Source organism: Acanthopagrus latus, chromosome 3, assembly GCF_904848185.1.
Source record: "Acanthopagrus latus isolate v.2019 chromosome 3, fAcaLat1.1, whole genome shotgun sequence".
Classification (NCBI taxonomy): domain Eukaryota; kingdom Metazoa; phylum Chordata; class Actinopteri; order Spariformes; family Sparidae; genus Acanthopagrus; species Acanthopagrus latus.
The window spans coordinates 12,769,822-12,786,597 of record NC_051041.1 but is presented as its reverse complement, the minus strand read 5'-3'; the positions used below and the strand labels follow the sequence as shown (position 1 = coordinate 12,786,597).

General features: G+C 45.6%; 1 protein-coding gene across 1 annotated transcript; it reads right to left on the bottom strand.

Annotated features, from left to right (window-relative positions):
• Positions 1 to 11,855: 11,855 nt before the first annotated feature.
• lratd2a (LRAT domain containing 2a) lies at positions 11,856 to 13,484 on the bottom strand. Its single transcript, XM_037093755.1, has one exon. It carries the CDS (start codon positions 12,956 to 12,958, stop codon positions 12,137 to 12,139), a length of 822 nt encoding a protein of 273 aa, XP_036949650.1. The 5' UTR covers positions 12,959 to 13,484; the 3' UTR covers positions 11,856 to 12,136.
• Between the last annotated feature and the right edge of the window lie 3,292 nt (positions 13,485 to 16,776).

The window sequence follows — 16,776 nt, the reverse complement described above, 5'->3', positions numbered from 1 at the left end:
CGTTAACATTCATTTGGTCGCCAGATATATCTGATCTGATATCTGATTTTCATGCTTTTTCTTCTACCAGAAATTTTTTGGACATATATCTACTCTCCTTGTAAGTTAAAAGGAAGAGTTTGTACAGAAGCCCTGAGGGGCAAGTGAAGACATTTCTTTTTTCCAGTGATCCATTTTCAAAGTCTGATCTAAGTTGTTCTCTCTCCTGGTGGAAAAAGGTAATTATTTTGAGTGAAAAAAGTTTAAGCAGGACAAAAAAAAAAATCTTCTGAAAAACAATGTATATTATCCAGTTTAAAATAATTTATACTGTTTTGTTTTTTTTTAACTACGATTTCACTCAGTTTGTCACATAAAAAAATCATTTTCCCAGATGGGAAAAGAAATTAAGACACTTTAAGATTCTCATGGCAAAACTTTTTTTTTCCCACCCGTTCTCAAGTCATAAACAGGAGAGAAAACAAGATGACTGGATCATAAGAAAAGAATTAAAAAAAAACATTTCTTCACTTGCCCCTCAGGGCTGCCACAGGTTGGCGTGTTATATTTACGTTTGCGTATGTGCTCTGCAATTTTAAAGCCTAAACTTGTGTGATTAGTGCGCAGGGTGGAGATACTGGCCTGAGCTGCGTTAAAAGTACGGCTTTTAAATAAATAAAATATCAGACACGGAGACACCAAATCGGAGGCGTAATGGAGGTCGGAGGTCACTCACACATGCCGGAGAGGTGACCCAGCCAGCTGTTATCCCTGCTTGCCGCATTTGTGACATCTGGAAGCCAACCATTTATGCAGATGAGCAGCAATTAGTAGGTGGATGCTCATTTGGCCTAATGCACTCCCCAGACACGACCTGATCAAGGAAAGACAGACTCGGCGGGGTTTTCAGCAGGGACGGGCCACATTTCATGAATACTGATATGTCATGTAACGCGCTGGCTGACTTCCCCGCGGTCAGAACTGTGCAGAATTATGTACAATACCAGAGGAGTCAGTTCTCTCTTTTGGCAAAGCTGTTAGTGACAGCGCCTCAACCCGCCTGCGGAATCATTAGCAGGAGAGGCTCAACATACTGACACTGTATCTGAAACAAATGGCCTCTCTGAAGAGACAGGTGAGGCTAAGCCCTTAACTCTGCGGAGAGGGCAAGACTGCTGATTAAGTCACCGGGGCCACCTAAGTCCCAGGTGATTAACAAGCCCAGCATTCAAATTCTCCTCTTTTCCGCACACAGTGAGCCCTCTGTTTCTGATCACCCCAGCTTCCGTGAATCCTGACCTCCGCTGCTGAAAATCGAACCCGAGGTTAGCTTTTTATTCGAGAGCGATCGATTGCCGTCCCGCTGTCGCTCTCCCAATAAAGATGACGGGAACAGGCGTTTGGATCAACATCTCGGTCCCCAGATCTCCAGACAGATGGCACGTACCGGTTTCTGGAGCGTGCCCTCAGCTGTCTGCAGCAGCCCGGCAGACAATCGCTCGACAATCTACCCGTCGACAACACTCCACCCGCCATCAAAATTATATGGCCAATATGCTCCGTTTCAGCCGAGGCTCAGGAGAATATCCCATTATGGCCTATTTGCATCACGCACTCTTCCAGTGTAATAAAGCAGAATGTCTGAAAAGCGAAGGGGAAATGTTCAGGCAGTAACCTTGAAAAACACACGTGCGTGGAGGAACAAGTTTCTCTGTTAAGCTAATAAGGCGGGTGTACTCTTCCCCAAATCAGCTGTTTAATTAGCGCGGACAGATATCCATCATTGCTTCTGCCGATAGCCAAAAGCAAGCTGAAGTCACAAGGAAGGTGGCGCACAGTCGGGCGAACTCCGAAAATTACCTTTTGTTTGAAAATAACAGAGCGCGGGCGGATGACAGCCATTACAACGTCTCGCACGCATTTGTGACTAATATGAAAATTGGCAATGTGGCGCCGGTACAATTTTCCGTGCTTTCAAGAGCATCGCACTTTGAACAAGTAATTACTCGGGCAGCCTCATGAAACTTGCCGTAAATTTATTTGCTGAGGTGTGTGTGTGTGTGGGGGGGACTGTAGCCGCGCGAGGGAGGAGAGGCAGAATGCAAATCGATTTTTGGAGTACCTCCTTCCTTCTCATTACCCTTGTCTTGTAAGCTTTTCTTCCCCTTCCTAAGCGGCCTCTGAAGGCTTCTCAGAGAGGGCTGATTATTTTTGACAGCAGAACAACGGTGGCCCAGGAGGGATTCAAACTCAACGCGGCCTGTCGCATAATGAGGATGTAAATGCAGGAGCGGCGCCAGGGCGGCAGAGTTCAGCGGTAATATGTCCCCAAGATCTGGCAGATGCACTAACATATTGCATATTTATATCTAATTCACACATCGATAACTGTTCTGATCTGGGATTTTTTTTTTTTTTTTTTTTGAGCCAAGCGGGACAGACGACACCTTTCGGTCCACATGGTCTGGGATTTATGCAAAACACCGCTCGTGAGTCAGAGTTTTGATTCATCTTAGGTGTTATTCGGCACTCACAGCATGCAAATGTCTCTGCGCAGACTTGCGGCCAACGCCGGATGAGCTCATACTTACATATTAGCAGACAAACGACTGACTAATCTTCGCCTGGCGCTGTTAAACACGAGGCTCGACGGAGCTGAGGAGACACGCCGGGTTGAATGGGGGATAATTGGAAATAAGGCGACTGAAAGAAAATCGGCACTCGACTGATGCGAAATAAGGAAACCACAAATGGGGGAGGGGGGGAATTATTGTCACTTTAAACGATATAACCGTCCAGATGTTCGGATAGGAGCTGCTAATTGGATTGATGAAGGGAAAAGTCTGGCGTCCTCGTTAAATACACAAACGTGATGAAAAGATAATGAGAGCCGTTCGCGCAGAGGAGTTCGCCTAATTTGTTGTGCCCTTTCAGAGCCAAACTCTGGCCTCACATATACAGCTGCGCAAACAGATAAGGGCAGCGATAAGAAGAAATCGTCTGCCCCCGTGTGCGCGCGCCGGTTTAGCGGCTTAATGGTGCGTCAGCGCGGGAGGAAAGACGCCTCTGCTTGTTGGGTTACAGTACGCAAATATGCTTTTGACTCCTGACCGCCTCGCATCGTACAGCGGAGCGACTTTGAAGTCAAGTGTTCCGTAACATGGCTGAACGTGGCTGCTGTGACATAACAAATGATACTGTCCGCTGCTCACGTCGGTCAAAGGCGTGCGGCTTTTAACAAACCTGCTTTGCGCAAACATGACTTCAGTAGCAAACACAGACTCTTTTCATCTCAAAATGAGCGGTTTAAAGAGGGACAGCCAGCGAGTGGCGCCACATGAGTGGGGGGTGGGGGACCAGGACAAATGGCGGAGATAAACAAAGCCCGGGCAAACAACGAAGCCACCTGCCTCCTCTCTTCGGCGGTGCCACTCGACTCCGGACCCCGAATCAAAGACCGCGGCTTCAGGCAAAACACTCACACAAAGTAATGGGAAATGGGAAAACGTTTAGATGGGGGGCAAAATTCCATCTGAGGAAGTCTCTGTATCAGAGGCTGCAACGAGATCACCGGTGCAAAAGTGGCGCGAGCTTTTTGGTGAGCCCTAATCTTGATGGCGACAGACAGCGTGGCTCGAAAGCAACGCACTGAAAAAAAAAAAAATCATATTTTGACACAAGCTTCAGCTTCAACAGTGCTTAGGATATCGCAGCATCTAGCGATACGACTGCAACAAATGAAATATCCTTTGTTTCATCTTCCCGCACAGTTGTTGCTATAAATGTGAAAAACAGAATAGGGCCTCTCCGGAGTCAGTGTCTGGTTTGTCCATTCAGGGCTACCATACATGGTGGTGCAACATGGACAAAGCCCAAAGGAAGAGCACCACACTTCAAAGTCAAATTCAGAACTTATTAATGAGAAGCTCAATTTATAAAAACAGTGTTCCTCAGTTCAACCTTCCTTGGTTTGATAACGATAGCGAACCTTTGTTAATGTGAGCAAACTCAGCTGGATATCACTGTTTCAGTCAGATCATCGATTCTTCACAACCCTTCTCTGTTTGTATTACACAGGTTCACCTTCCGTCCTGTAACCTCACATCCACAGGAGCTGCTTGCACTGCTTTGGATCCATTTCTGAATGGCCACCTCACAAATTCGATTTAATCCCGTTGTTTTGCTTCACAGCGATTAGTGTTTTGTCTTTTGGGGGGGGTTTTGGCTAATGCAGAAAAAAACATTTAGTCATTCCTCCTTTTGAACCTACCGGGACAAGTGGCCCGTGACATCACACTGCGATAATTGTCCTCGAGACTCTGGGGAACTTTCCTGGTCTGACTCGAGCATAAAAAGAGAGTCTGTGTGGCTTTTGTGCGCGGCTATTAGTCACTCTCCCAGCATGGCAGGTGTAATCACGTCACTCTTCACGGGGAATCTTCTCTGTTTTGTCCGAACAAGTCGTGCCAGGAAGGGAGCAGGATTTGAATGGAGCATTTTGATTGTGGGCATGCGGTTTAAACTTTTTAATGAGCTTAGTCAGATGTGATTACGTGTTAGGAAAGAAACCAATGAGGGGCCTCCATGTTGTGTCCTAAATTGGGTCTTTTGTTGTGCTTTTTTTTTTTTTTGTTTAGGCGTGCGACCTTGACCTCTGGATTTGTAAAGCCTTACTCTAAAATTCAATGGGATGCAGTCATAAGGATGCAACATAGCTTTTATTATATTAGATTAGAAGAACAGTGCCTGAACTTGAGACCCAAAAATCAACAATCCTCGTTTCTCTGAACTCAGAAATGAACGAAAAACATCTTTTGGCATTTAGCAACATCGCACGTCATGCTGAGCAAAGGTGGTGTGATCTAAAATAACGCCACTACAGCAGTAGCAGCTGTATGTCTGCTGACTGACTAGAGTGTGTATATTTCAGAACAAATACATATATATTTATATAGCGTCTGTTACATAATGATGCACATAGGTTACGGAAGTAAACGCTGGACTCCAAACCAGGCGTTTTTCAGGCGGTGCAGCAGTGTAAGTAACTCCATTTGACACAAAAAAGGAAAGGCAAAAACCCCCCAAAAACATTATATGACCTCTTTAAATCTTTGGAAATTCCCAAAATACAATTTCATTTTTTCTTAAGATAAACCCAAAGTCTTCAGTCTTTAGTCTGTGGCTCAACATGTAAATAAGGTCTCTAGTCTAATGTTATTGAAAGGGGCTGTTATGAATGAGACATGAAAGCGTCAAATGTGCATTTTAGATGAAGCAGATGTGCACACTTAATGGAAAAGGAAAATCAAACTGTATGTAATCTAGTGCGCGATACGGTGGTTTTCTAATCAGTTACTGTGCACAAACATTGTGATCGGGTCTGTGCTACAGATCACAGAGTTCTGAGGGCAGCAAAGCAAACCATAGTCATTTTAAGAAAGGGGTCAGGAAATAATTGGGCTGCTCTCATTAATCGGTGATCTGATTCTGTGCTGCACATGGACCAGATCTGCAAACAGCGGGGCACGCTGTGAGGAGTTCGATAGCTCGCTGAGGGGTCGGAGGTGTGTTGCCTCTTCGCCTAACAGCGCACTGTGGCCACTCCTTCTTTTCTCATTACTCTCTGCAATAATAAAATAAAGGACTGTTCTCTCGTTTCCTAGGTGCATTTTTGACGTGCGATCGCGGTTACTGACAAACACGTCGCATTTCCTGTGACTGTTTCACAACCGTCAAACTTGTGTTAACGCAACCGAAGCAGTAACTCATTCAGTGACTTAACGGACACTGATTGAACAGAAAATGTTCTCAGACTGCCACTTTAATGAGTTAATGTGTGTTGAGGCGCTCTGTAAAACTTGATTTCTGGGGGAGGAATGGGGGTTGTTTAATAGATGTGTGAGGACAGTAAACAGATGGGGAAGCGAAGCGTTTCTGCCTGTGAGTGTAAAAAATTGCGGAAAACAAGGCTTTTTAAAAATCTTCCTTTCTGCTCCTCACCCTGTGCGAACATCTACAGTCGAACACGAGGTCCAATTTCTCCCCCTCTTATACGCCGGCTAATCTCATCGCGTCATTAGCATCGCGCGGACACAAACCTACACGGCAGCAGCAGGACGGTACCTGTAGGCGAGCGCTGACAGTTGATTATAATTGGGCTGCCTCTGCCATGTCGGAGCTTTCACATCCCATCAAGAGGAGCGGCCCGGGAGACGGTTAAAGCTGGATCACTGCTGCCTCACTGTGAGAGCTGTGAGGGCACGGCACAACATCCGCTACAAGAGGACTGGTCTGCGGAAAAACAGAATACACTCAGTGATATTCCGACGTGAAGCAGGAAGCAGGAACATCCCGGGGGGCAAGGGGCGTCACACACACATTCAGCGAGCAGCAATCTGCCTGACCCCCCACGTCTCAGGAAGTTTAGAGGAAATACATTTCTAAAGCACCTTTTCATATCAAGTGTCATAAAGAGCTTCCCATGTCGACAAAAAAGCACAAAACACACACACGGGCTCGCTGAGAGGCCTGCCAGTACATGGAGGCGTACAGATGACATTTAAAACTTTCCTGCTTCCGGCTGACCTCATGTCTTTCGAAGGCTGCTGCAGGGCCAAAGGCCGCGACGGCGAAACAAAGTTACGGATCTGGGTGTTGAACACCGGCAATGACTGATGACATGCTATGAGGAGGGCGCAGTCACGTGACTGACTGGATTTGGAGACAAAAGCCGAGGTCCTCTCCCAGATAAAACTGACTTTCACATACTTTGTCTCCGCTGCAGGTACTCTGTGGCAGCATTTTTTTTTTTTTTATCATGAATGCTCTCAATTTTGCAGAATAATTTGCCCCTCTGAATGAATTTTACATTTTTTTTTTACAAAATGCACAATTTTAAAGTCACTTTATCAGTCATCTGGAGTTCCATCCATCCAGTGAATGTAAGTCACTCTCTCTTTCAGCTCTGGTTTTGGCCACCATCAGCTGCTGACATCTCTCTGAGCCCTTTGGTCATTAAATGCATCACAGCGTTCGCCGGCTAGTTGCTCGCGGCGCCTGTCTGCTGTTTGCTCTTCGGGCAGGTACGGTCATTCTGGGTTTAACAGCTTTTTTTTTCCTGCTGAAAACAGCCGAAATTGATGTTATGAGAGCGCAAAGATTGTACTGGTGAAGGTGTGGGCCTGGCAGCTGAACACTGAGCTCAGACTCACGATGACGTTTTTTTCACGCTGTCATTTGAGACACTGTTACTGTGAAAACATCAATTATAACTGCTTTAAAGTCTGCTGTTCTGAACACAAGTGAAACAATCTGCAGTGAGAGCATTTTTATTTGCAAATTTAGGAACACAGATGGAAACTTTCAATGTATCTGAAGAAGTTTCCCCTTTGTTTTTAGAATATAAGATCTGTACTTTAGCTTTTTAATCACAGACAGAAATGTGTCGCTAAGACAAAGAGTTTTGATGTGAATGTGTAAACTAAATTTTGTTCATTTTCATCTGTTTCTTGTTTTTATGGCTTTCAGGCCTTTTTTTTTATTATTGTCAAACACAGCATGCTTCCACCTCCTCAGGCCTTTACACAGAAAGAAGACCGGCTCGTTTCCCCGCTGGGAGAACGGAACCTGTAACGAGGGCTCACAATTGGACGTCGCTTCATTTTCAAAGCTCTCGACCCAAAAGCTTGTGCAAAACACACCCAGGAGCACGAAACTGAGCTGACGAAACAAACAAGTGCCACCCGGGGGGGAGCCAGGCGCTGACCTGACCTCCCTGACAATCCAGTTCAGCTCTCGTGGATTTCAAATTAAGCCAAACAGCAGAAGAACCAGGAGTCTGCGAAACACGGCTCGACTCCCGAGCGCACTTCTCTTCACACCGGAGGATATAAACCCTCCGCAGCCACAGCGGTAACATCTGCACAGCTGCACTCACGTCTTGTTAAATTACTTTTAGTTCAATATAAAACCGTCCGACAGACGTGAACTTGACAAGGCCCTAAGGAGGATTTGCCATGTCTTAATTTGATTAAAGAGCTGCAAGCAAAGAGCAGCACATGGGGGCCGAAGGCGGCCAGCGCGCATACTATATGTACCATGTACAGCATCTGATTTAAGTGCGATCGTTCCCCGAGGCTATAACGACAGTGTAATCGCAGATCTGACATCCTGTCGTGGGCGGTTTCAAGTTAAATGTCTCATTTGTCTGAGAGCGTGGATCAGACAGCTGCAGGTCTTACACTGTAGTTTCACTGAATCCACGTTCACAACAACTGGGACCGTTTTGAACGTCTGAAAGATTTCTGAGGCACTAAGGAGTGGACAAGGACACGCGGAGGACACGACTCCACCACGCCGCGGTACTGTGCGAGTAAAGTGAAAATACATCAGACATGAGAAGCTCTGAGCAGGAAACCAAAGTTACAGTAACATTTCAGCTATTTTAAATAAATCAATATGACTCAAAGGCAGCAGATGCTGGTGGAAAACTGCAGATAGCATTTACAGGCTGCAGGCTTCTAACGCACAAGGCCTGTCACCGCCACCGTCAGGGCACACTGAGCCTTTTTGTCCCACCGATGTGATGTTGTTTCATCACACCGAGGCTGTAAAAACCCCGCTGTCCGTCTACCAACGTTCCCCTCGTGCTCTTCAGGACTGCAGAGAGAGAAAAAAAACAATAAACACTTTGGAAAGCTCCAAAAATGACCCAGTGGAATTTAAAATGCAACAACAAAATGTGGTTTATTGCTTTATGGCCCGACTGACCACCTGTGATTTTTGTGTCTACTTGAACGGTGAAGGTTGCGGGTGGCTGTAAAGTGCTGCGAACACTCACAGCAGCTCTGGTATAAACCACCGTGGAGGAATGTTTCTAAACTTGAAGTCTGTTCACTTGTTATATAAAAAAAAAAAATCTGTGAAGTAGATTTAAAGAAACTAAGGGGTTTTAAGTTCAACGTAATTAACATCACATTTATATGACCAGGAAAGTTGGTTTTCAGTCGTTACAAAATGACTTCAACCTCTCTGCTCAAACAGGAAAAAATAGCTTGTTTTGAGAATCACTTGCCACATGTAGTGAAATGTCTGGATCCTGTCTGTAGGACTCTGGGTCTGGACTGGAATCATCACACTCTTCGAGCGGAATTTTTCCCAATCAAACCACAGTCCAGTCGCCAGGATAAAATGTTGGCAGTCAACGTTTCCGCAGACTACTAATACATTCACGTACGTGTGAGTGTTATAGGCTTCACGCTTATTTAAAATGTGTGGTATCACGTTCACGGCCTGACTTTTCATATTAGGGGGGAGGGGTTGTCACATCGGTGATGTAATGACAGGCGAATAGTTTGCGAAGCTGATCACTGCAAAATTCCAGACATTCCAGGGTTTCAACATTTATAAGTGGAACCAGTGGATGATTTAAAGTGAAACTCTCGCCAAAATGCAACCTAGGCTTTTTTTGTGAATGTATATCAAACATTCGTGTAAAAGCATAATTACGACGAAAGAGGCACTTTTAAGATTGACTGTATTTTCGTTTTCAGCTCAAACTCATTGTCAGTGGACCTCGGGACAATTTCCAGCCGTGGAAAGGCCGCTATTTAAAGCCAAAACATGATCTTTTCCCACCCCTGACCAACTGTTGCTGTGCCTAAACCAAACCAAACCAAACCATGAGCACAGCTCCCTGACAACATTAAAAAAAATGATCTAACCTAAAGAAACATAAAGCTGCAACACAAAGAAATGTTACGTTTCAACATACGGCTGGTTTTCAGAAAGGTACATTGCCAACATTTATTCTGCCGACTGGTTTGCAATACATCTGATGACTATCAGTGATTAGAGGTTCAGTCAGCACCCATCACTGTTATCCAAGGTGATGCCTTCAAGTGTCTTGTTTTGTTTGTCCAACATGAAAAACCCTGAAACATCCACTTAACAACAATATTGAACAGAACAAAAGAAATGGCTCCTACAAAACGATCAGGGATTATTGGGGTTGCACAGCTATTTTGATATACATGGAATGAGAACTGACAGATATCAAAAGTGGGGTACTGAATTTTAAAGTTTATGGTCAAATTATAAATTAATACATTTCAAGTTCACATGAAGTTCCATGTCTATCAGGACAAACAAACAACAGTTTGTGAAATGATACTTTAGCATTTGTTTAGCCAAAAGCAACCTCCTGTTTTTCCATTTCTGTCAGGGGATGTTGTAACTGATAATAATAAATGTGTAACACCCTGAAACTGTGGTATTTTCTGAGAAGGATATCATACAGTGTAAATGTGACACACGTGAGTAGCTGTCCGATGAAGGAGCAGCTGTTCGGCCTGTAGCGGCAACAGCGACAAACACCACGAATATAAAACCCCAAGAAAGCTCTCAGGAACCCAGAGACCAGAGCCTCGGGGTCGTCTAAATCTTCAGTCGGTTACTTTGGTGAATTTTGGACGAATAGAAAATGTTTTAACCAATCACTGACGTCAATAGCAGAAATAAAATCTCATTTTATTTATTTTATTTCCGTTTCAACAACACTTAAAGGATGAGTTCACCTAAAAAGAAGAATTTAGCCATCCGGTCAATCCACTCACCCTTATGCTGATGGAAAAGGCGGGTGAAGTTTCGTAGTCCACGAAACATTTCCGGAGCTACGCGGCAAAACAGATTTGCAGCCCTCTCCCTAAACAACCGGTGTGGATGGGGACTCATTTTTAAAGCTTCAGCAAACAACATGAAAACGACCATACAAATGGCTCCGCACATCTCGTCTGGTCTAATCCAAGTTTCTGAAAACCCCCCCGAGATCTCAAAATGATTTGTAAAAATGTCATTTACGACCCTTTCTAAGCCACGATCTTCACTTTAGCTGAAGTAAAAGCATTAAAACTGCATATTGAGGATGTAAATAAAGTCCTTTCATAACTATTTGGGATCTCAGGATGTGGATTACTCTGTACACGCTGTATGAAGTCATTTTATGTTCTTGCAGGTTCCCATCTACTTCAGTGTTTTAGGAAAACGTTGCAACATCGTTTTACTGTGAGGCTCCAGAAATGTTTTGCGGACTACGAAAAAAAAACCTCACTCGAATTTCCCTCGGCATGGGGGAGAGTAGATAACGACTGAATTTTTACATGTTCTGGCGTAATTATCCTTTTAGTGTCTTCTGCAGCAGGTCAAACAATTAACCTTTAAAACCCGGAGGGAAAAAAAAACACAAATACACTAAATTTCCGAGAGACACTTTGAGAGTGAGACCACATGACGATGACAGGAAGAGTGTTTTAAAAAATAAAAAAAACACACACACACACACACACACACACACACACAGCGGATACACTCAGTAGGAGGAGAGAACATAAAGCGCTCCGTCTCTGGCCCCTCGTGCGTGCGAGTAAAACAACATGACAAAAGACTCGTTTGGAAAAAAAAAAAAAGAGAGAGACACGAGGAGGGTTTACTTGACATCTGAGTACACGGTTCATGACAGACTTTGATCAGCGCGACACAGGCAGTTCCTTCAGGTGTGCTGGTGAGAGAATTACCCTTAAAAAAAGGCAGAGGAGAGAGAGAGAGAGAGAGAAAGACTCCTTCATGCATTCAGCCAGCAGCTCTGACGCTCTGCCAGCTGAGGGATGAAGTTTGAAACCACACAAGGATCAAGTAACAGGACACACCGTAAACAGAGAAGAAAAAAAAAAAATGTTCACTCCGCTTACGAGAGAGGCGGGTACGCTTTAAGACAGACGGGTGAAGCTTTTTATATATTATATATTATATATATTATATATTATATATATATATATATATATATATATATATATATATATATATATATATATATATGTGGAGGGGCCAGTCAGCTGACTCAATCCAGTGTCTCAGATAATTGAATGGTGATTGCTGAGGGGGCCACTGAGCTTCAGAGGATGCTGAGGATTGTGGCTTTAAGGCAATAACATGTGAGAATCAGACAACTACACTGACTGACTGGATGAATGAAGGCTTGCTATAGATTCAAAAAGCAGGTCGTTTGGTAAAAGGCTACTCTACTTTGCAAAGCAGTTCGTTTCTGCAGGGGGCACCCCACCACCACCACCACCACCACCACCACCACCGGGGCACCCACGAGTCAGTCCCCTGGCTCGCTCCGCATCTCCTCCACGCTCCTGAAGTGGGTGGCCAGCTCCTGCAGCACGGCCGCCCTGCCCAGGTGATCGTTCCTCCTCTTCTCCATGATCATGTCCTCCAAACTCTGAAACTCCAGCACGTGCGAGTGCTTGTCCGACATGAAGACCTTGAGCCTGTACGGCTGCTTGCCTATCCGTATCTCCCCGCCCATCTTGAACTCCCTCTTGCCGAACATGCACCAGGCGGCGAAGCACTCGGAGTTCCTCCAGCTCAGCTCCCGGTCCTTCAAGCCCACCTGCTCCATCGCGTTCTGCACCACCATGTCCGGGCCCAGGGCTTTGAATTTGTAAAAGTCGTTGACGATCCGGCACCTCCTCCCCTGGCTCGCGTCCGTCAGGAAGCTGTTTTTCACCTCGGCTCTGTGCAGGTGCACCACCTGGAAGTCCCCCACGTACACGGCCCAGTGCGGGTACTGGCCCGTGGCCACGAACTCCACCAAGTCCCCCGCTTTGCATTTGTTGAGCAGGTTCTCCGGGGAGTACACCTCCAGGCTGGCGGACTTGGCGCTCTTCTCGTAGATGCACTCGTCCCTGTTGTAGACGGCGCACTCCACCTCGTCGCGCTGGTCGTAGTGCTTCTCTTCCTGATTCGGGTCCCTGTCCGCGCCGTCGGCCGCGCAGCTCTCCTCCAGCTCGTCGTCGTCGCTGGAGAATATGTACGAGACGCCGATCCGCGGGCCGTCCTCCGCGTCCACGCCGTTCGGGTCCACCGTGGGAACTTCTGCGTAACTTAAATGCGACAGCTTGTCCATCTGGTTCCCCATGCCGCTGCTCACCTGGGCGAGCAGCCCGCGTAACACGATCTGATGCCGATGGGGCTGTTACCGAAACATCCCCACCATCTGCCTCGAAACCTCCGCCGCCGCCTCAAACTTCCTCCTCCCTGCCGTCAGACAGGGGGGCTGTATCCAAATTACGCATAGGAGTATCTCCGTGATGCGGAGGCTGGTCGAGCCTGTTCGCGCCCCATCAACAAGTGGAGTCCGGAGGAGGAAACAAACCGGTTTCCAATTCAAACGGGAGATAATGTTGTCCCCTCAGGCAGCAGCCTCGTAGCCTCACCTGCTGTTTTCCCTGCGTAAAGTTCCGTCCGCCGGGGCGCCACAGAGGAAAACAACCAGAGTTTTAAAAAAGAAAAGAAAAACAATCCAAGTCCTCGGCACACAGGACTGCTCGCGTGTGTGTGTGTGTACACACCGCAGATAAAGTAGTCCACTGCGCTGCGCACTGTGCCGGCGGTGAGCTGGAGGCAGGTCTGCGACTCGGCGTCGCCCCAGCGACTCTCTCCGGCTCCACGCAGCTCTCTCTGCTGCTTTTAAAGCGGAAGTGCGCGTCATTCTCATCACCGCACCTCTGACATCCGCTCCTCACCTCCACAGAAACCTCGCCGCTGATGGAAACACATGTTGTGCTTTTATATATATATATATATATATATTATTTGACCGACTGGAATAAAAGTCAGATACAAAGTGGGAAAAAACATTGTTTGTTGGGGTAAATACACTGTTCTGTGTACGCAGCAATGATGTATACAGTGCATGCTGTTCTAGAGGGTTCTAGAGGATTCAGTGTTTTAGTTAAAGCAACATTATGTAACTTTGATAGCTTAAACTAACACCTTCAGAATCATTTTGGATGGCACAGCATCTGTCACTGGATTCTTCAGTATGTGAGAGGTGCAGGATCGCAGCCTGACACACCTGTTTACTCCAACACTTAAGCAGTAACACTGTTACTATGTAATAAGGTTTGTTTGTAGTTGACACCTACAACACCTCTGACAAGTTGTCACAGACCCGGGGTTTGTGTTTACGACACGCTCACACGCTGTAGGGGGCGCCAAATCGCACATAATGCCAATTTCTACATTATGTTGCTTTAAGATAGTTAATGACGTTTGTTGAATTTTATTTATTTGTTTGGTTAATTAAAAGCTTATCCATATCACATTTCATTGTATACATTTTTTTAGTTTAAATTATTTTGTGTCATTATGGCGTTATTTTAATTTGTTGACATTATTTAATTTTTACATTTTTTGGACCAATTTTTAATGTAGTTTACTTAACTTAAAGGTTCAGCTTGTAGGATTTAGTGCCATCTAGTGGTGAGGTTGCATATTGCAACCAAGTAAATATCCCAAAAGAAAGAAAATCAGAGAAGATCCTCTCTTGAGCATGACGGATTGCTGCGCTTTTTTCTTCTCTTTTCTTTTTTTGTCTATTTATCGTATGTATTCATTTAAATTTTATATCTTTTACTTTTTATTTGATATTATCCTATGTATGTTTAAAGTGCAGAGTAGAAAAGCATCAGTGCTGGGTTTAGTGGCCGACCTTATTACGAGTTACAGATCTAGGCAGTGAGGAGCTCGGTGAGGGGTCCAACATCTGCCGATGTTTTACTGTTTTCGACCACCTGTCTGTCCTTGAGTGAACCAAAACTGCAGAGTCATTTGCTCCCTCTCCATCTCCTGGTGGGACCATAATGTCTCAATTACGTTTGTAGTGGCTGGTGGCCCTGCCTCGACTCGCTCTCAGTTATGGGCTATTTTCTCACCACTGTATCCCACAGGCGAGCAGAATGTGCTCACTATGCCCCAAAAATGGCACACACTGCAGCAGCCTCTGCGTGAAAACACGTGTCCCGGCAAACAGCATTGCTGTGAGTGAGAGACTGGCAGACATGTTGAGAGAGTTCAGCGTGTTTGACAGGCTGTAAATGGAAACAAATGTTCAACTCTGAAGGAGCAAGACAGACAAGCGACGCAAACTCTAACAGAGTGGATGAACCTGAGTTTGATCCCGGCAGTGAGCGCCGTACCCGCGGGAGGGACTGATTACAAAACGACTGCAAAGTCATCCAGTACAGATATGATAGAGGACATGTCTCGACAGAAAGAAATACTTTCTCTGATCCTTTCATCAAGTTTAAACGGGCACAGTGGCCACTGTGGACTCAGCAGATTAACAATGGAGGACTTCGGAAAGCACTCCTTAAGACTATTGGGTTAATTAAGAAACAGCTTTCCTCAAGCTGCGCGGGATCACGCCGTGTGATTTCCAACCCCATGTAATCCAGATTGAGCGTGCTTCCCGCTTAATAAGGTTCGACCTGGGTCACCAGGTTCAAAACAGGCTTCTATGTCCAGGTTTCCAGGTCAAGATGGAGCCAGCATTAAACAGTTGTAGCCACACTAGCAGTGAAGCACTGTGGAAAGGTCTGTCTGTTGGTCTGTGGTCATGGTTCCCAGAGGATGAACCCTCACGACATTGTTTATCCCCCGATGTTTACCGTAGCACCATCAGCACCTTAAAAACATTGACCTGCGTACTAAACTTTTGCATCTCATTTAATCAACCAGCATAACATTTTGTTGGCTATTCATGGTTCCCAGCTGATGTATCCCACCGACTTTGTTTCATGTTGTGCCAAGACCTCAAAACTTTAACTCATCCACTGTTGGATCTCATCTAATCTACAAATTTGCATTAACATTTTTTCAGACATTCACGGTTCCCAGATGATGTATGCTCAGAAAGTATCTTCTAGCGCCAACATGACGTTAACATTTGTGGTACTGAGGAAGAAATGTAATAAACATGTTCATCCGCTGACATTTTAACAAGCGCCATCCTCCTGTTCTAAACACATGGGCTAATGCTAGAATTAAGAATGGCAAACGTGCCTCACAGAGCTCCGAGCACAGCTGTGCACTCAAAGTCTTCAAGTGTTCAAACAGAATTTGTGTTTCCATGTTGTTCCGAGTTTGGCTGGTGTCCAGGTAAACTCGACACAAAAGTGATTATCTACAAAAACAAGAGGGGCAAAGTGTGGCAAGAACTGACCTGATAGGAATGCAACGCAGTTAAAATGAACAACACCAAAGATGCAGATAATGTCCTGCCAGTTTCACTTGAAATGAGATAAAGATGTATGAGTGGCCGAGAGGAATGTGTGAGAAGCCCGTATTCATCCACCACCTTCAGTGACCTTTCATCAGCTTTAGCTCAACTTTCTGCATCTGCTATGACTGCGCACAGCCATTCCCTTTTCTGTGTTCTATTTCAGCCCTGCCTCGGAGCAGTCCCTGTTCGCATATGGTGGAAGTCAAAAATAACAAATCTGCAGAATGAATTCGGGAAATGTATTACACATTTCTCGCGCATCACTGCAGGGCTGAGGGTGTTAGGAGACAAATGAACTGCTAGAGCGGTGACACGCAGCCCATTTGACCGTTTCTTGGAGCTTCTTATCCTCGGGTGGCATGACCCAGTTTACGCCCCTGGTGCCCCCCTGTAATTTGCGGTGCTGGGAAATTACTGGAGCAGGGAGGCCTGGGAGACATAGTCAATTAGGCGGGGCTCCACCTGTCCAGTGGGGGCACAGCCAGCCACGGACTGACACCTTAATCTCCCCCCCACCCCACCCCAAAAAATGTGGGTTTTTCATAGCTTTTCAAAGGCTCCGCTCGCATGCACGCATCAGACATTGTTTTTCAGCTCAGCATCCATTTAAATCGACAAGGGTAGGTGAACAAGTGTGTACTTGAGGCAGATGGACACAGCATCCGGAGCGC

Bases quoted from the DNA above. Each gene is read 5' to 3' on its own strand.
- lratd2a (XM_037093755.1), bottom strand. From the start codon at position 12,958: ATGGGGAACCAGATGGACAAGCTGTCGCATTTAAGTTACGCAGAAGTT.